The sequence below is a fragment of the Sitophilus oryzae genome, unplaced genomic scaffold (genome assembly GCF_002938485.1).
Source record: "Sitophilus oryzae breed Bouriz unplaced genomic scaffold, Soryzae_2.0 scaffold_1177_pilon_pilon, whole genome shotgun sequence".
NCBI lineage: Eukaryota > Metazoa > Arthropoda > Insecta > Coleoptera > Curculionidae > Sitophilus > Sitophilus oryzae.
The window spans coordinates 2,551,150-2,573,724 of record NW_022145812.1 but is presented as its reverse complement, the minus strand read 5'-3'; the positions used below and the strand labels follow the sequence as shown (position 1 = coordinate 2,573,724).

Sequence of the window (22,575 nt, the reverse complement as noted above, 5' to 3'; positions counted from 1 at the left end):
TTTATATCACATCACCCAAATAGCAGCATTTTGTTATATTTTTGAACCTTATAGGCTTGGTGCATTTCAGTTTATTTTAAAAATTCCGACAGCAACGCTCTAATGGTAGAAATTAGAAGTGCAGGCTATAAAGTATTTCACGCAGTCCCGTTACCGTTTATGTCGATCGCATTAAAATAATATTAAAATTAAGTATTTGATTTTATACTAGTGCAGTTATTGAAACTGTAAAACCCTCAGGTACGAGGTTTGTGTGATGTAACGCTGTTTCGGGTAGTAAAAAATAAGTGAAAAACACCTCAAACTAGGCGTCGTGTTGTGTTGTTTTAAACGTTTAAAAATTTCCGAAAAAATGTTAACGCGTAAAGGAGAGCGTAATTAGGGCGTTCTTGAGTGCAATAACACTCAATAACTCCACTTTCCCTGATATTCAAATCTCTCGAAACAACATTTTATAGCTTCACACTTCTTCACACCCATTTGATCAAAAACAGAAATGGATTCAAGAAGTTCGACGAAACAAGTGAGTAAACTAAGTGCTCATTACATAATCAAAAAAATTAAATAGGCATATACTATGAGAGGATAAAATATAAATGGCAATATTAATGCGGTATACTTTTTTTAATCAACTAGTGATTAAATGTTTTATGAACATCTTTTTAATACAAGTTAGACCTCAAAATATCAATTATTAGACTATCAAAATATTTACTTTTTTATTTTTAGAATTTTCACAAATTACACTTCCCAACACTTTTAGAATAATTATATAATAAATTTTTCGTATGGGCTTGGTGCATTTCAGTTGATTTCTACAAATTCCGACCGCAGCGCTTCAACGGAAAAAATCAGAAATTATCAGTACCTATTTCACGCCGCGCCCTCATGATTGATCGCACTAAAATAATATTGAAATCGTGGTTTTGTTATAATATTTAAGTATTTTAGTTTTTTGCATTACATCACACAAGCCTCGTACCTGAGTGTTTTATAGTCTCAATAACTGCACTAGCAAAAAATTAAAATACTTAAATGTTATGACAAAACCCCGATTTCAATATTATTTTAATGCGATGGACATGACGGCGCGCGGCGCGGCGCGGCGGCGTGAACTATATATTGATAATTTCTGACGTAGAGTGCGCTGCGGTCGGAATTTCTTGAAATCAACTGAAATGCACCAAGCCTATAAAACACTCATCTGTACGAGGTTTGTGTGATGTAACGTTGTTTCGGGCATTAAAAAATAAGTGAAAAAGAATTCGAACTAGGGGTCGTGTTGTGTTGTAACAATTTCAAATGTTAATAAAATTGCCGAAAAGATGTTAACGCGCAAAATAGAGCGTAATTAGGGCGTTGTTGGGCGCAATAACATTCAATAACTCAATAACTTTCCAGCCGGATATTCCACTCTCCCAAAATAAAATTTTATAGCTTCACAGTTTCTCACACCCATTTGATCAAGCAAATAGATTCAAGCAGTTCGACGAAACAATAGAGTAAACAAAGTGCTCATTACATAATCAAAAAATTAAATAGGCATAGGTATACTATGAGAGAATAAAATTTAATTTGCACTATTATAGTATACTTTTTTTAATTAGCTAGTGATTAAGTATTTTATGAACATCTTCTAAAATTATAATTAAGTACCTTTAAAAAATTTCGTTATAGACGAAATAGCCCCAATTATGACCCCACTAGCAAAACCGGTCGGTAAAACTATGCTCGGAACCGTAGTTACTAATCTAAAAAGTTTTTTTAGCTGGAATAATAACTTATAATACAAGTTAGACCTTCTGAAGATATCAATATATTTACTTTTTTATTTTTAGAATTTTCACAAATTATACTTCCTAACACTTTTAGAATAATTATATTATAAATTTTCCGTATACTCGTTATTTAAACTCGTGTATTTGTATATACCAGTTGTTTACGATATTGCTCCGATGGTGGCAGCACCGGCGGAGAATGCACCAAGTTTATAAATGAGGAGCGTCAGAACAAAAACCGATATGTCGCATTTAAGTCATAATTTTTTTCCCGTTACTGAATGTTGTTCACGAAAGAAATCTATTCAAAAACTTCCATTTCTACTTTGAATTAGAAAAAGTGTATGATGCTCTCTTTGTCGTTTTCGGTGTTAAGTATATCTAGAGAAAACGATTCAAAAAATCTTGCAATGTGTTTGCAGTAAATTTGTATTTTAGTAAGTTGTTTGTAAATTATGCTATCAAAAATAAATGTGGTATGTATGATTAATGAAACAAATTAAACTATTTTTAATCAATATAAAATTTGAAAATTCTTTTAGGGGCACACATACACGCTTAATGAAAAAAAAGAATTGATTTTCCGTCTGTTGAGATAGTTAACCAAAAGAAAATTCTTTTTACCAATATCAGCCAATATTTTTATTTTTCAACTATATTTCACCCTTGTACAGGGTGTACCATAAAGTTATCATACTTTTGTTATTGAATTATTAGAAAAAAGTTTATATGGAATTACTTCAGCATGCCTGACTGTAAACAAATAATATTGTATTAATAATTTCATTTATGAAATCAAATTCTGAACCAATTTTAACCCCATTTTTTTACGCGTATAGAGGATTTGTGTAATTTGCCGACATGCGTTGTATGAAACGCGTCAAAATGATTTTATTGACAGTTACAAAAAATATGACAGTTTTTTGTTACTGCACATGCTGACGTAATTACGCATATAATATATTATAAATTAATCATAATATATATTATATATATTATATTATAAACATGCTTTGACTTATTGTTGGGGTGAGGGAGTGACGGAATGACTGAAAAACCAAAAAATACTGCATAACAATCGTTTATATATCTCATTTTTTTCTGAATTAACATTCAGATTCCAACAATTCAGATACGGATTTTCGTGTAGTTCACTTTCTAAGATAACAGCCTATAACTGTCAGGTAATAAAATTTCCAAACTCATAAGCGAACCAATATTTGAATAAATCAATTGCCTCTTAATTAACTTCGACCAGATCAATCACCTTTGTCATAATTAACGGACTTTTTTGGGACCGAAAATCAAGTCGGCGTCCGGCGCCCCTTTCGGGTGCTGGTACTTTTTCCTCTCGCGATTCAAATTTTGAGTGACAGGTCTGTTCTGTTGAGAAATGGACTCCTGATAATCCTCCTCCTCAAATCTCTCTGTTATGTTCAGCGTAAGCCTTTTAACTCTTTCTTTCTCTTCCTTTTGAGCCAATTCCTGATCTTTCAAATTCTGAACTAGTTCTGAATCAACGTCAGCTTCGAACTGTTTGTATTGTTGTTTATTGCCTTTGCGCATCATGAGGACAAACCCAATTTTTTGTTTGCCATTCTCGTCGGGTTCTTGTAACTGTTCGTAGCTTTTTTTAGCATTGCTCTTCATTACAACTGGCACGGAAATGTCCATGTTGCCGGCTTTAACCGGATCTCGCATTCTTTCCTGTATATTTTCAGAAACCATTTTATCTAAAGCACTAAGAAATTCCTCGTCTTCCGGACAATCTATTTTCTTGGGCCCTTTTGGGATAGCTAAGGACTCTGACACTTGATCAGCTTCAGCTTCACTAGTTTCGATATCTCCTATAATATATTTTGTTAAATTAGAAGGTAGGCCAAAAAGTTCACAAAAATTGGGCTTTTTATTTTATCATTGTGATTTTGAAAAAAGTTTATGCAGAATTAATTCAGCATGCTCATCAACTTTCATAATTAATACTATACTCTGTTTTTTTTTTCTCAGGTAAGATTTCGACAGACAATGACAGAAAAAAAGCAGATGACGTCCATACCAATCTATTTATTTAACTAAAAAAAGTTTCTAATATTTTTTAAGTTAACTATGGATGGGTTTATAAATAAATCCGTCATGCGTCATCTCTTGTTGTTTTTAACAAGTTTTATTGGTTTATTTAAAAAATGACAGATCATATTTCAATATTATTGGTTTGACGGAAAGATGAACGACAAACGAACACCGATGCGTGTGAACTCGTCTTAAGATTTTTGAGAGTTGTCAAACTCTTGTCAATTTATAGGTTATAATTTTGTGTCAAATTAGAAATAATAAATATTTTGCATTTTGGACTGTGTTATTACGTGTGTTTCGTGTTTTTTAAAATGAAGTGGAGGAAAACTTGCGGGAAAATTAAGTGTTGACCCAGACCATAGTTTACAGTTAATATTCGGTGCCCAGAGACCGCCAGAGGCCAGAGACAGTTCGCCAGAGATTATGGCCAGAGAGTATTATGGCCAGATATGTATTAGCCACAAATAAGTTTGTATACTGTCTTATTGTATATGATACCAAAAACTGGAGTGTCTGTAAAATAGCAGCACACGATAGGTAAATAATAATCATATTGAATAATTATATTGATAAATGTAACAATAATAAATGCAGGAACTTGCTTGAGCTTGAAAGCCGGAAATCTTTTTTATATCTTTTTTGGTATGTGGTGTTTTTTTTTAATAAACCCTTGCTTGTTTTGTATTAACACATACTGTAATTGTTTTTAATAAAATAACTCGATTAGATTTTCTCAATTTTATACAGTTTTTTTCAAAATATTTTGAAGTAATCACTTGTCACTCAAATTTTAAAAAATGTCTGCTATGCGTTCCAATTGTACCAACTTAATTCTTTGTAAAATAAAATAAACTAATTTGAAAATAAAATGACAGACACATCTATCGCTGTCAAGGATCTTGTCGTTTTGGACAGACTATAACTATACTATTAATACAGGAACTTTCAAAAATATACTTTTTTATATTCTCTTGTTAAAATTACAAAGCAAAGTAAATTGAACAAGAATCCCAATAAAACATTTTTCTTTACTGTTCCGTAAATGATTATAAAAGATCAAAAATGATCAATTTTTAAGTTACTAAACTTATTGCAATGGTTACAGAAAAGAAAAATTTCGTATATTCTTGTTAAAATTACAAAGCAACAAGAATATAGTTCCTAATACAATATTTTTCTTTACTGTTCCGTGAATTATTAAAAAAAAAAAAAATTTAAAGTACTAAACATATTGCAAGGCTATAGAAAAGAAAAAAATCAACCTGGAATATCAAATTATTTAGAAAGTCTATAAAGTTCGACTTGAAATCTTTTAAACTATTATTATTTTATATTATTCATTTAAATTTAAAATTCAAAAAAAGTTAAAAAATTTCGCCTTTGGAACAAAATCGTAGGTACATATGTACATACTTTGAAAATATATATTTTTTATTTTTTGTACAATTTACTGGCAGAACAGTAAAATAAAATACTTCATGAGAAATTATTTTTATTAGATTCTGTTTTGACTATAGTTTTGACTATACCGGGTGCGTCTCAAAAGTGACTCACCCCTATAACTTTTTATTTTTTCAGATAACAAAACGAGATTTGGTATGGTTTGTAGTATTTACATATTCAATTGTTTTTGGTCACTTCCTGTTTTACCAGAAATGACTACAACTTTTGATTTTTAAATGACGTGATCGGTATTTTTTTACTTTATTCGATAGAAAATGACACTCTGAATAATCATATGTCAACTTTTGACAATTTCGCATAAGGTTTATTTGAAACTGTAACATGCGATTCATAACAATAATTTGACTCGAAATACCAAGTGTGTGATATCAAATTATTCGCAAAAAAATGATTTTTCCGAATATAGTAATGAGCCACCCTTGTTCCAATTGAAAAAATTAAGATATGATTAAAAATACGATTTGGGCATCTTTTAATGGCCAGGACAGGACACTAAAACCATTAGACAATCAAATCTATTTTTCCAAGGCTCCTTGATTATAAATTAGTGTTTTTAACACAGCCACGGCACTCTAGATTGAAATTTAAAATACAATTCTGTTTTAAGCGAAAATGTCAAAAGTTGACATATGATATGTCATTCTATTGAGAGTGTTATTTTCTATTGAATAAAGTGACAATATAAGATACCGAGGGTGCCATTTAATAAATGTAAAAAAATACCGAGGGTGCCATTTAAAAATCAAAAGTTCTAGTCATTTCCGGTGAAACAGGAAGTGGCCGAAAAGAATTGAATACGTCAATTAATCCTAATTCATGTCATATACTAACATACCAAATCTCGTTTTTCTATATGAAAAAATATAAAAGTTATAGGGGTGAGCCACTTTTGAGACGAACCCGGTATTTCTTTTCATTCATATTTATATTCATTTTAATTTATATTTCGAAAATTAATGCAAAACTAAAACTTTTTGTAACAAAGAAAATATAAAGTTTCATAAATATAAAGAGAATATTTACGAATCTTGATACAGAGACGTATAATTAAATTTTAACAACATTTTCGATATTTTACCACCTAACCTCACTTTTTAAATAAGATATCAATTATTTTTTTAAACATGCTGAAAAACATCTGCATTATTTTTTTTAATTCTTCAAAAATAATTAATTTTGGCCCTGTATAATAAATATTTTATTCACAACTATTTACCTTCTTCATCAGAACCCTGAGTGTGATCTACAGTTTCATCTTCAGTGCCTGTATCGTCAGTTATAGGTCCAGTAGCTCCTTCAGACATTTCATCTTCTCCAATATCTTCATTATCTGTTTCTGTTATGGTATCTAGACCATCATCAGACTCCTTCGGCATATGATCAGTAATTAACTTCTCTGAAATGCAGAAGTAGTTTATATAAAATAAAGTGTGCTATTGTCCAGAAAAAAACTACCAATGCCTAAAGTGGACCGGATATTATTAACTTCTGTTTGTGTTTCTTCGTAGCTTTTGCAGAGTTTCAATTTTGGCCTTAGATTAGATAAAGTTTCTTTAAATATGTGTTCCAAAGTAGGAGGGAAACTTTCTTTCCATAATTGTTTCTTATACCAGTAGTACATTTGTAGAAATACTAAATAATAGTCCAGTTTTCTTTTGCTACTGCCACTGCTAAAATATGTACCTAAAATATTCATATTCGCCTTTAAGGTTTATGTTATCACAGATTAGGTATCCTATAAGTATACAGATAAAAATCTTGTCCCTAATTCGTGGTACGAAAATTGTTTTTTATGACGATGTGCAAACGAGTAAAATTTCCTGTGCGCAAAAACAAACTCGCGTAAAATAACAATAAACAGCGTAATAGAGAGATATCGCTAAACCGAATAGCGTGCATGGACGTTAATAAGGCCAGGTGTTATTTCCTTTACGTGCGGTGGTATTAACTCTCTTCATTTATAGTTATCGGATCGGAAAGGATTCTGTTCGCTTCGCGTCCGCTATTTAAACTTAACCTAACTTTGAATTTAAAACTTTGAAATTGTTTTGTTTACTAGGTATTGGAAAAACTAAAGGGGTAAAGTGCTTATTTCCAGTGCTTTATTGTTCAACGTCTGCCAGTGGGTTTAGGGCAACAAGCAACAAATTCTCTTAGAAGGGCTAAGTCGTCATCTGCTGTAAACCTAAGCCTCTTTATAGATTCTTTAATATTGGAAGAGATTGAATCCATATTTTGGGCCATATTTATTTAATTAAAACTTATCCCAGCTACTTAAATATCAAATTACCTAATAAAACTAAAGTAATAATTCAAAACAATTCAAACATAACCTAAAATAAAAGATCTCGCCGCGCGCCGGCCGGCCCCGGTTGTCAAAAACCCGCACATGCCCATTTAAGCAATTTTTAAACGTTATTTAGAAATTAGAAATAGCGCTTGGTGTAATTGATCCGTAAATTACGTCAGGCACTAAGGAAGGAGCATATCAAAAATCCTAGGTCCACCGCGATGGGACTCAAATATGGCCGACTTCCGGTTTATCAGTGCCGTTCTAATTTTATTTAAAAAGTGTAAAACTATGATGTAGGGTAGACGTGAGGTAGACTCAATGATTTGTTGTTTTATTTTACGTTGTGAATAAATGTTGGTAGTTATTAAAATTGTTATAAAAACATATTATCATAATAAAAATAGATAAGTTTTAATAATTATTTATTAACACAAAGATCCGATACGCTACTGAAGCAGGTAAGTCAAATTGACGTATCTAAATTCTTTGACATCTAATCTTTGACATATAGTAAATAAAAGCAAAAATGCAAGAAAAAATATATAACTATAGTTAATTTAAGTGAATTTCATAAATGATCGGTTTACTACACGTATATATTATATAGTCACTTACTAGCGAAAAGTTGTTCTATTATTTCACTCGATTTTTGCCGAGATCTACCGCACGCTACACAACCAACTATTTTAGAGTCTTTTTCGATAAATCGCGATAGTGTCATTGTTAATTTAAGTTCTGCCACAATTTCCATCTAGATTTGCTACCTTTATACAACTATAAGTAGTAGAATAAATAATAAATAACATAAAATAAGCTCCATAAAGACTGACAAATCCACAAAATTTCAAATCAAATTCAAATGTGTCAAATGAATCGTCAAACAGAACTGTCAAGGATCCCTACCCTAGAGTCCTTTTTCCGCCCACCATGCATGAATACATGGATAGCATTATGCTCCTTCCTTAGTCTTCTTATTCAAAGCGTCAGGCGGTAACGTTATTAGCGGGTGTTGCGTTAAAAATTGACTCGCGCATATCGTAACCATGATAAGGTACGCGTAAATACTGCATGACGCTATTCGGTTTTCCGATATCTCTCTAATAACTGTGCCGGTCAGGCGCTGTGCACAATTTTAGAGGCCATAAGTGGGCGTGCTATGTGCGCAAACTAGTAACCTAACTAGTGCCCGATTCCGAAAATTGGAACCACGAAAAACAATAAAGAAAAAACAAAGATTATAATCTGTATAATCTGTGATGTTATACTAATGCTATTTTTTAGACATGCTATTTTAAATACAAATACCGTATGATCGAGAAAAAAAAACGGCGTCCAGTTGGCTGGGAAATGACGATCAATGACATTTCCCATATAATTTTACAATAAAAATTTTTTACAATAAAATCACAGCGATCTTCTTTTCATAGCCATCGCTGACGCCGTTTTTTTTTTCGATCATACGATACAAATACTTTATTGCCGACAAAATGATCTTCCCGATCACAAAGCAACGTCACAAAAAAATACAACTACAAGGTATAATTAGGGTTTCCAAACCGGGATCACGGTGTATATTAAATCCCGAAATCCCGATATTAAATCCCTGGATCCTGAAAATCTCGAAAAATTTAAATGCCCAATCTAAAACGATTCGACTTTATACACTTTAGTCTTTTAAAACGTTATATTTTATTTTTACTAAGCAGAACGTCAATATCAAAAAATTCTTGTGTTTGCTATATTTTATTTTTTTTTCAACCAGAATTGATTTTTTTAATCACTAAATATGAATGTTACTTTGATTTGTCTATTTTAATAAAACTCTTTTCTCATTTTGTTTTTGATATATGTATGTATCTGCATTTTTTTAAGCATTTCTTTATATTAAATTTCTCATTCTGATATAGTCAATGTCGTGATCCCGGGATTATAGGTTCGAATCCCGGGATTTCAAAACAGGATCCCGATCCCGAAAATTGGAAACCCTAGATATAATATCCTAGATCATAAATATAGTAATAAGTACACAAATATAACAATAATAAAAATTCAACAAAAATATAATAATATGATAATCTACATACAGTGTGTCAATTTAAAACTTCCCACCCTTAATTTCTTTCTTGCAGTTAAAAATATGAAAAATTGGAAAGACACGTCAATTTTATTTGTAAAGGGGACACTTTAAATTAATATTGTTAGCCTTTTTCTTTTAACATGTCACCCTTACAATCTTAAATGGGAATGGGGGTGAAGTGGCACATTGTCTTAAAGGGCGTTTAATTATCTTTTCAGTGGTATCCTACTTTGTTGCTTTTTGTCGAGTGGTTTCCGACTAATCAATGTTGTCCATTTTCCTGTTAACAATAATAAAGTGTGTTTTCAAACTCCTCCCTAACATTTCGGAAAACTTCACCGGGAATTGACCGGCATTCTGCTGTAATTCGCCTTTTAAGATCATCAATATCAGTAGGTTGTGTTCTATAAACAATGGATTTAAGATGTCCCCAAAGAAAGAAATCTAAGGGTGTTAAATCCGGTGATCTCGGAAGCCATTCAATTGGTCCCCTTCTGCCAATCCATGTACCCGGAAATCTCTCGTTTAACCACTGTCGGATCGGAAGAAAATAATAAGGTGGAGCCACCGTCCAGCTGGAATGTTAACAAAAAAATGGTGTCCTGTATAACTGATTAGAGGTTGCCACTCATTCGAATTTAAGAAAATAAACGTTAATGTTTATGATGTTTTCTGTTTATTAGTATTTCGATCTCCCTAGAAAAATATTATTGCTACGTCCATGTTTCCACCTAATCTTCTAATTATTTGTACTACAAGGAGATCCATTGCAATATTTTTTATAAACACTAACCTGAAAACCATAATCTCAATGCAGGCATGTTTAATTGTTTCTGCAAGTTTCAAACGCGATTATTCGGAAACCTCTGGAAAAAAAGCAACAAAGTAGGATACCACTGAAAAGAGAATTAAACGTCCTTAAAAACGATGTGCCACTTGACCCCCATTCCCATTTAAAATTGTAAGGGTGACATCTACTCCTCCTAGAGGGTTAAAAGAAAAAGGCTAAAAATATTAATTTAAAGTGTCCCCCTTACAAATAAAATTGACGTGTCTTTCCGATTTTTCATATTTTTAACTGCAAGAAAGTTATTAAGGGTGGGAAGTTTTAAAATTGACACACTGTATATAAAATGCTAATGTTTATCTGTGTCGTCTCTACTGAAGTAACGACTTGTCTAGAAAGTTGATTTTTTTACTAAAAGATAGTTAATTGGCTCTTCTAAAAACTGTCGTCGGCGGATTTTTTGTTTTTCATTTAATTTAAAAAAAAAAAAGTTTTTTTTCCTGATATCGTAGCGGATGCGCCAGGCTTCAACTAGTATATTTTAAAATTCATATTTTATTTATACCATATCTGTACAGATCTAGTCTCCTAAATTGATGGTCTGGATAGTATCTTGTAAGACAATGATGGAGATACCCTAATGGAAACTCAAATATGTTAAAAAGAGACATTCCCGAATTTTCCATAAAGAAAATAAAATTGGTTAAGAAAGCGTTTGGAAACATTTTTGGAGATATTTTACATTTTAAAAAAGTTATTTTAAGTTATATGTTTTATAATTAAAACAAATTCAGATTTAACGTTAAGATTTTTTCATTATCAAAATTGAATAATACTTACCACAAGTTTCTAATAATACGCACGCCAATCTTATTCTAAATAAATGATTTGGAGGATCTAATGGTGATGGTTCAGATGGATCCATTGACACTCCAAAAGAAATCAACGAGTACAGCACCTAAAAGGAATTTCTAGGTTAATTATTTAGAAAAATATTATTAAAAAAAGTGTCATATAAAACTGAACATAATAATGTAGCCTATTTGATTTAGTGTAATCCAATATTAAATAAATTTGAGAATTACCAAAATGTTAGATTAATTAAAGAAACTTACGCAAAATCTTTAAAATTTATTTTATATACAAAAAATAGCTTTTTACATTACAGCTTTATACAGGTCTATATGGTTAGGTAATTTTGTGGTGTGTGGTATAATTGCGAAAAATTTTACATCTTCAGTTTTTTTTGCTAGCAATCTCTCTTCAAGATAATGCTCTTATGCCTAGTTAAAATTTATCAATTTAATATTGAACCACCCAATACTTCTTTAAATATAACAAACCTTAAACACATCTGAACTTTCTACCATTCTATAATTGTAAAGTTCTCCTAAATATTTTATCTGTGCAACTCTTCTCTGATTGAATTTTGGAAGATTTACTTCCATACCTAATCGAATATCTTCTAAAACTCCATCTACAACTTTCGTCCCAATTTCTTCTTGATATCCCACTAAACCTGCTAACAAATTTGCCAAACACCTACATTAAATTAGATTTAAATAAGTAAAATAATCTACAATTATTATATTCTACATTATATATACCTTATATTAAAATATTTCATATTGTGAGCCCCTGTTAGACATTTAATAGCGTAATTTGATATCTCTTCATTTGTCCAATTAATTTTTCGCATCAATCTCATAATTTTGTCAGTGTTATTTTTCTGTAAGTCTTGATATAGAAGCTTCCTTATAAATTGATTAATTATGGGTCTTTCTTTTTTTACTACACTGACAATTTCTGGGGGATTTACATAGTAGTAAGCGTTTTCTATAAATGCAAGTGTTACTTTACAAATATACTACTATATATCTTTTATGTACCTATCTGAGTAACATATCTCGAGTCCAGGGTCTTAACAGTCTTCATACGCATCATTTGTTCTAAATATACCTTTGTTCGTTCGTGCGACTCTGCACTGCAATACAAATATCTCCCACAAACTTCTAGTAAATTACATGCCATTTCAATATGATGATGTGAAAAGTCATTTAGTAATACTTTTAAACAATACAGGGCTTCTTGTTTTGAATATAACTTAAATTTAACTAATTCGCCAATAAACCTGACCACTTTAATCTTTGATTCAATATTTATTTGATCCTTTTTCTTCACGTGGTATTTAAAATCTTGACATAACATTTGGCATAATTCATTTCCAACCTCAGGAACAGCTGGATAAAGTATTGATACAAAACGGGCATAAAATGGCAATAAATCCAGTCTAAAAATTAAATACAAATAAAATATGAATAGCTAATATTAATAAATTTATACCTTGTTCTATTGACACCAAATATTGCTCGGACTAATTTTTTTCTGTTATGTTTGTTGTTTAGAGTCAAGAGAAAATCTATAGCTGCGTTATCAATCATTTCTCTGTTTACACAATTTGGCAAATTATTTAAATATGTTTCCAGAAGCATTTTATTGCTTGCGTTAGATGAACTACTATCCTCTACCTCTTCTTCTTGGACAGGAACTTCTTCTGATTTACCTTAAATAATAAAACGTAAAAGTGATTAGTAAATTAATTGTAATTTTGGCATTTGAAAATCATTACTGTCTTCTTCTGTATCTTCAGGTGGAAGTTCAGAATCTAAAATTTCTTCTGTCGCAGTTTCTGTAGGTGCAGGTTGTTGATTTTTGAGATATGAAGTAGGAAGATATGCTGTCAATTCAGGAAGTTCACAATAAAATTTTCTTGTTTCAGCATCCAACCAAATGTTTTCTATATTAACTGAATTTTCATCAAAATCAGCTCCAGAACCAGTAACTATCATATTCTAAACAAATTTACTATGTTAGACCCAGTAATCAATGTTAAATAACTGTAATAAGGTTACATCAATTATCAGAAGCAAAAATAGAGTATACTATATTTTTTATAGTAATAATAATAATAAAATGTCTTTATTTCCAAGTCAATTAGAACAACTGAATACTGTATAATACCAGAGTTACATACTCTAGAATAGAGTTTAACTGTTTATTATTAAAAGTACACTTTTATTTTGTATCCTTTTAGTTGTAATTCTTCATCTATCACAGTGTTTGTAATTTTATGTAAATTAATAATGTACTTACCTCTTCAGTTTTAGGCATAGTCTCAACTTTTAAAATTGGCATATCTTCATCTAAGATTTCAGCAAAGCTTTGTGTATTGGCTAGCAGTTTATCATATGACGATTGAAGGGATTCATATTTTTCCTTTCTCTCTTGACTTAGTTCACCTTTTGTTTGTAATATCTTCAAATTTTGCTTTCCAAAATTTTGTAATTCTTGGTGATCTTTCACAAGATGTTTGCTCAATGACAAAAAATAATCTTTCAATAAACCTCTTACATTTTGTTGTTTTTCTGATGCTAAGAAGTTACTTTTAGGAACTGTTATGTTATATTTTGCAGATAATTCCCTCATTTTTCTTGGTAACAACCCTGCATAGTCATCTCCACAATGTTTACAAAAGCTTAATATGATGGATACATTAATATGTTCTTCCTTGTCCATATTTATTAAGGTTGTAAGTACAGAACCCAAAAGTGTAAAAGCATTCTTATTGCTAAACACCCCCGATTGAAGCAGTTCAGCATAAAAACGTAAATCAACTCTCAACTTGCTTGGATTTTGTATTTTCTCACCCATCTTTATCCCTAAATTTTTTTGCCAGTTCTCAAACAAATGCTGTGAAAACTCTGAATATGTTTGATGTAATATGCTACATAATTTAAGAGCACTAGGAACATCAGTCATTTTTAATTTAGATTCAACTATCGCACTGGCTATTTCAGAAATATATTTTGATAAATTTAAACCAGTCATATCCTTTAAATATGTATCTACTTGTGTCGCTGAAAAATTCTTAATCTTTTTAACAAACGCAGTGTTCTTCTTTAAACTAGAATCAAGTTTACTAAAATGGGAATCTCCTGGACGATTCTGAGCTGCATCTTGATTGATGCTTCTTAATTCTTGTTTACATTTTAGTCGTTCTTCAGCTTCTTTTATATATATTTTTAATTCTTCTAATTCGCCTTCTTTGGATGTTAATTCGTCAGTATATTCACTATCTTGTTCTGCCCCTTCGGAAATAGTCATTTTTATATTTTATAAATTATACACTTCGACTTCACTTCTGACTTCTGACAATAAAATCTTAACAATTAGTGAGGTTTGAATTTAAGTTCTTCTTCTCTTTAACTTCTTCTTTTCAATTTGTTGGTCACAGCTTCCAGGACTTGCGATTTTATATTATATATGATTCATATATTAAAAAGAATTATATCTTCTGTGGATACGACATATGACGTAGATAATTTGAAAAATATTCTTTCTTCTCTTATCTATGGTTTATTATTTATATGTGTGACTTGTGTAAGCAGTTTACAGTCAAAAATGTACGTAATTATTTAAAAATGTCTTGATACAGTGCTAATTATACTTATTTCATTGATATAAATTTTATCTCCGTACTATTTCAAAAGAAAGTTAATAAACCAATGATGGGAGGTTATGTACCCCTTTCTCAATTGGGTGCTGTATTGTTACGAATGGTTTTAAAAGTTTGGGCATATTCTGGATTAGTTCTAGTAGTTTGTTTTTTACTCTATTACATGTATGGTGGAATATTTGCAATATCATTATTAATTTTCGCTGTTACAGGTAAGTTTTTATCCAACACTTGATCTATACAGTCATAAAGTAACTTGTTTTTAGGTATTTTATACCAAGTTCAAGATAATCTTCTTTACTCTCCGGAATTGCCAAGTCACTCTAGGGTCTATATCCCAATACCATCCATGTTTGGCCTTCCATTTGAAAGTATTAATCATAAATGCCCAGATGGTACTACAATACATATGTACTTTATTCATCAGCCTAAAGAAAGACAAAGATTAGCACCGACATTAGTCTTTTTCCATGGAAATGCTGGTAACATGGGTCACAGGTATGTTTTTAGCTTTTATATGTGTATCTCTACGCACTGTACTGCTAAAATTGTAATACAAACCGAAGGCATAACTAAAAATAGGTATTAATATGCAGTTATTTGAATCATTCAACTATATGTTGGTGTTATTGTATTTTTATTAAAACATATGCATTATCAATCAAAATGAAATAAATATGTTCAAAATTAAATATTTTTTAGGTTGCAAAACTGTGCAGGACTGTATCATAATTTACATTGTAATATTTTGTTAATTGAGTACAGAGGCTATGGTTTGTCAGAAGGTCATCCATCTGAAGAGGGCCTTTATATAGATGCAAAAGCAAGTCTTGACTATTTATTTTCAAGGAATGATGTAAATCATTCTGAAATTGTAGTTTTTGGAAGATCCTTAGGTACATCATACATACTCATCTTAATACATATCAGTATTCATTATATTCTTATTCAATAATATTATTGTAGGAGGTGCTGTGGCAATAGATTTAGCAATTAGAGAAAACTACAGTAATAGGATTTGGTGTTTAGTAGTTGAAAATACATTTACCAGTATACCTGATATGGCAAGAGTTTTGTTAGGATGGAAAATATTACAATATTTTCCAATATTTTTTTACAAAAATAAAGTAAGAAAAAGAAATTATTACTAAGCTTAATTTCATTCTCTGCAATATATTTATTTTAGTATTTATCTTATCAAAAAGTAAAACAAATAAGAATTCCCACATTATTCATCTCCGGCCTATCAGATAGTTTAGTCCCACCAAAAATGATGCAAGAATTATATGAAAGGTAATAATAATATTATATAATTACTAGCGTGTACCAGCGACTTCGTTCGCGTCGAATTAATCATTTGTAATGGTGATGATAAAGCAAAGCAAGAATTTCCATTAACATACAAACTGGATAAAATTTTCTCACATTTATGTCAGCATGAGAAAAAACAATATGGCGATATTATTATATAACTTGGTAATATTTGAGGGGTAGTATCATCTCGTTGGAGTTTGACTTTCGAAAAATCCGTTTGCCAAAAATAAGCTTTTTACGTCAAGCAGTTTAAGCAGAATCGTGGTTAAGAAATTACTCAACTTTTTGGAACACCCTGTATGATTTTTTAAAAAATTTCAAAATATGTAAAAAAACCAAATAAATTATGCTTGTCCAAGCGTTTTCCCGAAAGACTAACCGTTTTTTAAATAACAAATTTGAGGGGCGTTTTCACCCTCTTGGAATTTGAGATTCGAGAAACCGCTCCTTATCGAACCTCTACACCCCACAGTCAATCCGTTTGGCAAAAATTAGCTTTAAACGTCAAGCAGTTTAAGCAGAATCGTGATTACTCAATGGTCATATTTTATGAAACACCCTGTATAAATTTATAAAAATCTTAAAATATGTAAAACAACAAAATAAAATATACGCGTTTAAAAGTTTTTCCGAAAAACTCACCGGTTTTTAAATAAAAAATATTTTAATGTTCGAGGCATAGTTTCACCCCCTTAGAATTCGAGTTACGAAAAATCCCTTCTTATTGAACCTCTACACCCTAAAGTCAATCTGTTTTCCAAAAATCAGCTTTTTACGTCAAGCGCTTTAAGCAGGATCGTGATTAATCAATGACCAGATTTTTCGAAACACCCTGTATACATTTTTAAAAATCTTAAAATATGTAAAAAAACTAAATAAAATATACGTGTTTAAGCGTTTTTTCGGAAACTTGACCGTTTTTTAAATAAAAAATATTGTAATATTTGAGGGGTGGTTTCACCCTCTTGGAACTGGAATTTCGAAAAATCCCTTCTTATCAAACCTCTACACCCTAGAATCTACTTGTATGCCAAAATTGAGCTTCTTACCTTGAGTGGTTTGAGCAGGATGGTGATTAATCAGTATGTCAGTCACTTAAGGATTTTATATATTAGATATTAGTGTAGATATCTGTGGTACTAAGGCAAAACGTAATATGTCAACATAATTTCCCTATTGACATATCGGCTTCTGCCCATGCTTCTGCCTTAGTACTGCAGATATTGTTCCCGAAATTGTTATTCTAATTTGCAAAAATATAAAGCTATATAAAATTTGAAAATACCTAGATGTAATACCTATAATCTTTCACGACAATATGTAATAAATATAAATATTTAGTTATCAATATTAGAGGATTAGGGTGACAAAATGTTATATTTAGTATTTTTCTATAATCTACATTTATATAAAATGCTAATGTTTATCTGTGTCGTCTCTACTGAAGTAACGACTTGCTCTAGAAAGTTGCTTTTTTACTAAAATATAGCTAATTGGCTCTTCTAAATACTGTCGTCGCCGCATTTTTTGTTTTTCATTTAATTAAAAAAAAAGTTTTTTTTCCTGATGTTGCGGATGCGCCAGGCTTCAACTAGTCTATAATAATAATTAAGTAGTTTGATAGTAGATAGACTTTCTTAGTTTGATATTTTCCAATAATTCATTAATATTTATATTAATTAATTGGTTAATATAAAACTATACATTTTGATTTATTTTTATTATATTTTCATTAACGTTGGATAATATTATATTATGATACTTGTATACAACCAAAATAGCGACGCCTATAAACCGCCTCGTGTATTTTGGCTCCAAGTCTTTCATAAAAAAATACTAGAACACGTTATTTTGTTCCAGCCAAATTAAAAACAATAAATTTTCATCCGTTGGGATTAATCTAAAAGATATGAGTCAAATTAGTGGTACATACAACAAAATCAAATTTGATATAATAAACCTTTCTGTATATCAAAGACAGTAAAAAATACCAATATTGAAGACTGTTATTATGGTGCAATTATTAAAAATATCTTATAAACTTCAAATCATAATTCACAAAAAAATAAATTCAACAATTCACGTTTAGGCGACGATATGGAATATTTTGTTAAAAACATGAAGATTAAAAGGTCATTTATTTTTTAGAAATTCTACACATATCTAATTAGTTTCAAAATATCTTTTTCATGGGAATAAACTGCATATAATGTTGATGTTTCATCAGACGTTTTTAAGCTTATTAGTAAAAAAATCTTTTATCTTTATTGATTGGAGGACATGTTGCTTCTGCAATTTTATATACAGGGTGGCGCCTCTCATACGCCGCGGAAGTTCCAAGGAGAACGGTAGTTTATATCGAAATGAAATTTTGGCAGCATATGTAGGTTAATTGAAAGCATTTTACAAAAAAATATAGAATTATACAGGGTGACCCAAAAAAGAGTTACACATCCAAAGTTATGTTTTTTTCTAATGGAACAGCCTATGTATTAATTGATTTTCGGATTCTAGGGAAAAAATAAAGATGAGTTTTATTAAAGAAGCATATACCTTAAATCTAAGGTTTCTGATATATTTCACATTTTGTGAAAATGAAGAGTAAATTTTAAATTTCGATAATAGCTACCTAAATTTTAGTTGGCTTTATATAACCTGAGATTTAATTACAGTAACCATTGTATGTTAAACTAAATTGAAATTTGACCCGAAAAGTTATACAGGGTGTGACAAAACTAATATGGAACATTAGTCATTTTTAAAAGCAAGTTACTCCTTTATTTTAAATGGAACACCCAGTATATTTTTCCGGTGTTCAATGGGGAATTTATATATCTTCAAAATATTATTAAGGTTGCCTACCCCTCAGACAAAGATTTTGCCAGATATTTTAATTTTCATGATTTTGCGTCAGTAAATCTTTATTATTTGAAAATATCTAGGTGGCTGCGTGATATATCTTTCGTTAATTTAACAAAAATTAAAGACTGTAGAGTAAAATACTCAAGGGTAATAAAAAGATATCGGTTTAAAACATATTTTAATTATTACAGAATTAAAACTAGACATAAACCTATAATTATGCGACAAAAATTACCTAGGTGAAATCAAATGCACAAAATGCTTCCTTTCCTGTTAACTGCATAAAATGATTGTCTTTTCAAAAGGATCTTTTGATTTTAAAGGGCATATGTGGGGGGTTCTACCTCGAAAAGCAGCTACAATAATTTCTTTCATATTGTCGACAATAGTTGTCGAGTTTTATAAACATTGTTTTTAACATATCCCCATAAAAACACCCAGACTAAATAAAATCAAAAGCATTTAAGTATTCTATTAATTGGTGAATGCACACTGCATTCACCAACTAATAGAATCACGCAATTAAAGGCGACCGATGTTCAATATTAATTTTGTCACACCCTGTATAACATATTGGATCAAGTTTTAATTTGATTTAAAGTACAAGAGTTACTTTAACGACATATTAGACTATACGGGGTAAATTCCAATTTAGGTAGCTTTTATCGTAATTTAAAAATTGTTCTTTATTTCTAGAAAATGTTAAATATGTCAAAAACCTTACATTTTAGTCATATACTTCTCTTATAAATTTTTTTCTCTTAGAATCCAAAAAACCATTAATATATAGGGTGTTCCATTACAAAAAACACAACTTTGATATGTAACTTTTTTGGGGACACCCTGTAGAAGTCTCTATATTTTTAGAAAGTGCTCTGAATTAACCTACATATGCTCACAAAATTTCATTTCAATACAAACTGTCGTTCTCCTTGGAGCCTCCGCGACGTATGAGAGGCGCCACCCTGTATAATAATCCTTTATTGCTCTATATACAAATCGACTGACACTAATATAATACAATATTTGTTTTCAAAGCTCAGAAGCGCATATTTATCTAAAACGTTTTCGTTGTTTATCTAGATGTAACAGCATAAGAAAGCAGCTCTTTCAGTTACCAGCAGGCACGCATAACGAAACATGGCAGCTGCCCGGATATTATCATGCCATTGCTCTGTTTTTACAAAACTGTAGGATATCTGCATTGATGAGACAAGCCAGCATCGATATGGATACAAAATCGGACAGCGGTTACAGCAGCTTATGGAATGGCGTGCAGGATATCTAACAGAGAGAGAATGTTTGACTGAGTTCTTTTACACTATCGATAAAATCGAAGTAGGTTTTTTGGTGATACTTTTAAAACTAATTAGTTTTAGTTTAATTAAATATATCAGCCCTTCTTTCTATAAGTTATTTTTGTGATATAATTAGACGATCAAATTTTTTTAATGCCTGCGTAGAGCTATGAAATTAAGGACTTTTGTCTCTTGTTTTTTTCTCGCAAAGCTTTAATTTTCCAGACCGTAGGTTAAGTGTGCGAACACAGTGCAAGCAGGTTTGCCGCTTACCGGTAGTCGGCGCCAGTCTGGGTACCTATTCTTGACATCGTTCGGAACTTTGCGTATACGCATCACGTGTATTGTTATAAACAGGGTATCCCAGAAATAAGTGCAAGTATTTTAAGGGGTGGTCGATAAAAGAAACATATTTTCTCTTTATCGTTTTTCAAATAAGTCCAAAATAACAGAGTTATTTTACTTTGAAAATTTCCAAAAAAAAGATGATTTTTTGCTAAAATTTTGAGAACCACTGGATCTTTTCTGGATTTTCTTTCTTGTAAATTTAATCTACTACCTATGTTGCCATATTATCAAGAAATTATATTTTTTTAAATGAAAACTAAAAAAAATCCAAAAAAATTTTCAAAAAATTCCGAATTTTCAAAAAAAAATTTCGCGAAAAAAACCTCATAGGCGTGTTTCTGGGGTTGAACTATGCTACCAGTTAAGTTAAAATATTTGCACTTATTTCTGGGACACCCTGTATATGGGTACATAGTAGCGCCGCGCCGCCTCGCGCTTATAACCTTGAAAAATTAAAGCGTGTTCTCAAATCGGCTAGTTCACAGTGAAAGCAGGTAGGCGCCGTCAACCAGCGTTCATCGGCGTTCTCGCTTTTACCGGAACGAAAATTTATTTATTTCTGCTTTTGCACGCGCCGACGGCGCACAGAGGGTATTAAGAACTAAAAGTTGGCCAAAATTATGTTTTATGATTTTTTTGCTAGTAATATTAATTATTATTGGACCCCATTTTGTTTTTCCTACACAATATTTTTTCCTCTACTCTGAAACCCTTTCCACCAATCAAATAGGGCCATTCTGTGCAAAACCATGCAATTGGATGAGGATGCTAGAACAAGAAACTAATTTGTATATTATAGACGATATTTGAGCGAGGATGGGTGTTATAGGGTAAAGACTATTTCCTTTAAGAATCTATTTAAATCAATGTTTTTTTGGCAGTGGCAAATATTGGCAAGATTTTTGTACATATTCGAAAGCTGGAGACTTTAAGCATTGAACGGATGCTAATTGCCATGCGGAATATTGCCGAATAGTCTTATTACACCGTATAAAAATGCCTCTGATTTTTTAAATATAAAACATTATAAAGAAATAGAATAGAAGGAAACGTTTCAAAATAAAAATATGGCATAAAACAGGACTTGCCAGCTGGCTCTGTATCCATCATGACAGTTATTATAAACAATTTGCACAAAAAAAGCACTACAAACAATTCCACTATTTTATAATCTTAGAAATATTCAGAATACACTCAAGATAATTCATACTTATAACTGAAATATATTATTTATTTGATAGTCAACTTACGACTTAAAAAAAGCTAATAAACGTGCTTACATTTAGTATTTATAGATTTATATTCAGTTAAGATAAAAAATGAAAATAAAAAAATATCACTTTTGGCCAGGTTTATAGACCAAATACCCCTATGTGCGGCGCCGGTGCGGCAGGCGAAGCGTTTGAATATGGTTAGGTTAGATTATGTTAGTTAATCAGGTAAATTTCCTCTTAATTAACTACTTCCGAACCCTGCTCGCATCTCCGAAAAAGCCATATAACAATACACGTGATGCATATACGCAAAGTTACGCATCACGTGTATTGTTATATGGATTTTTCGGAGATGCGAGATGTGAGCGATATTTGAAGATGCGAGTGGTCAAGAATAGGTACCCTGAGACGGCGCTGGTTGCCGGTAAGCAGAAACCTGCCTCCACTATGTTCGTACCCTAATGTAACTTTATTTATACTTTTTTTTGTTGCATTGTGAGCCAACTTGAAACTGCCAATTAAGTTGTATCTAAAATGATAAATGGTAGATT

At 31.0% G+C, this 22,575-nt stretch overlaps 2 protein-coding genes across 2 annotated transcripts; one reads left to right on the top strand and one right to left on the bottom strand.

Moving 5' to 3' along the window:
* Positions 1-2,843: 2,843 nt before the first annotated feature.
* LOC115889967 (regulator of nonsense transcripts 2) lies at positions 2,844-14,732 on the bottom strand. Its single transcript, XM_030910066.1, has 10 exons — positions 13,626-14,732; positions 13,102-13,324; positions 12,816-13,035; positions 12,362-12,762; positions 12,080-12,308; positions 11,816-12,014; positions 11,313-11,430; positions 6,771-6,998; positions 6,532-6,711; positions 2,844-3,625 (listed from the first exon to the last, which is right to left on the bottom strand). Exons 1-10 carry the CDS (start codon positions 14,634-14,636, stop codon positions 3,057-3,059), a joined length of 3,378 nt encoding a protein of 1,125 aa, XP_030765926.1. The 5' UTR covers positions 14,637-14,732; the 3' UTR covers positions 2,844-3,056.
* Positions 14,733-14,868: 136 nt separating this feature from the next.
* Positions 14,869-21,068, top strand: LOC115889978 (protein ABHD13). The gene is made up of 6 exons (XM_030910077.1): positions 14,869-15,200; positions 15,255-15,486; positions 15,691-15,884; positions 15,955-16,115; positions 16,175-16,281; positions 20,248-21,068. Exons 1-6 carry the CDS (start codon positions 15,038-15,040, stop codon positions 20,450-20,452), a joined length of 1,062 nt encoding a protein of 353 aa, XP_030765937.1. The 5' UTR covers positions 14,869-15,037; the 3' UTR covers positions 20,453-21,068.
* Positions 21,069-22,575: the final 1,507 nt, after the last annotated feature.

Excerpts from the sequence above, each read along its gene's own strand:
- LOC115889967 (XM_030910066.1), bottom strand. The coding sequence starts at position 14,636 with ATGACTATTTCCGAAGGGGCAGAACAAGATAGTGAATATACTGACGAA. Across the intron at positions 13,325-13,625 it reads CTATGCCTAAAACTGAAGAG|AATATGATAGTTACTGGTTC; the intron begins GTAAGTACATTA and ends AAATTTGTTTAG. Across the intron at positions 13,036-13,101 it reads TGAAGATACAGAAGAAGACA|GTAAATCAGAAGAAGTTCCT; the intron begins GTAATGATTTTC and ends TTATTATTTAAG.
- LOC115889978 (XM_030910077.1), top strand. The coding sequence starts at position 15,038 with ATGATGGGAGGTTATGTACCCCTTTCTCAATTGGGTGCTGTATTGTTA. Across the intron at positions 15,885-15,954 it reads AGTTTTTGGAAGATCCTTAG|GAGGTGCTGTGGCAATAGAT; the intron begins GTACATCATACA and ends ATATTATTGTAG. Across the intron at positions 16,116-16,174 it reads TATTTTTTTACAAAAATAAA|TATTTATCTTATCAAAAAGT; the intron begins GTAAGAAAAAGA and ends TATTTATTTTAG.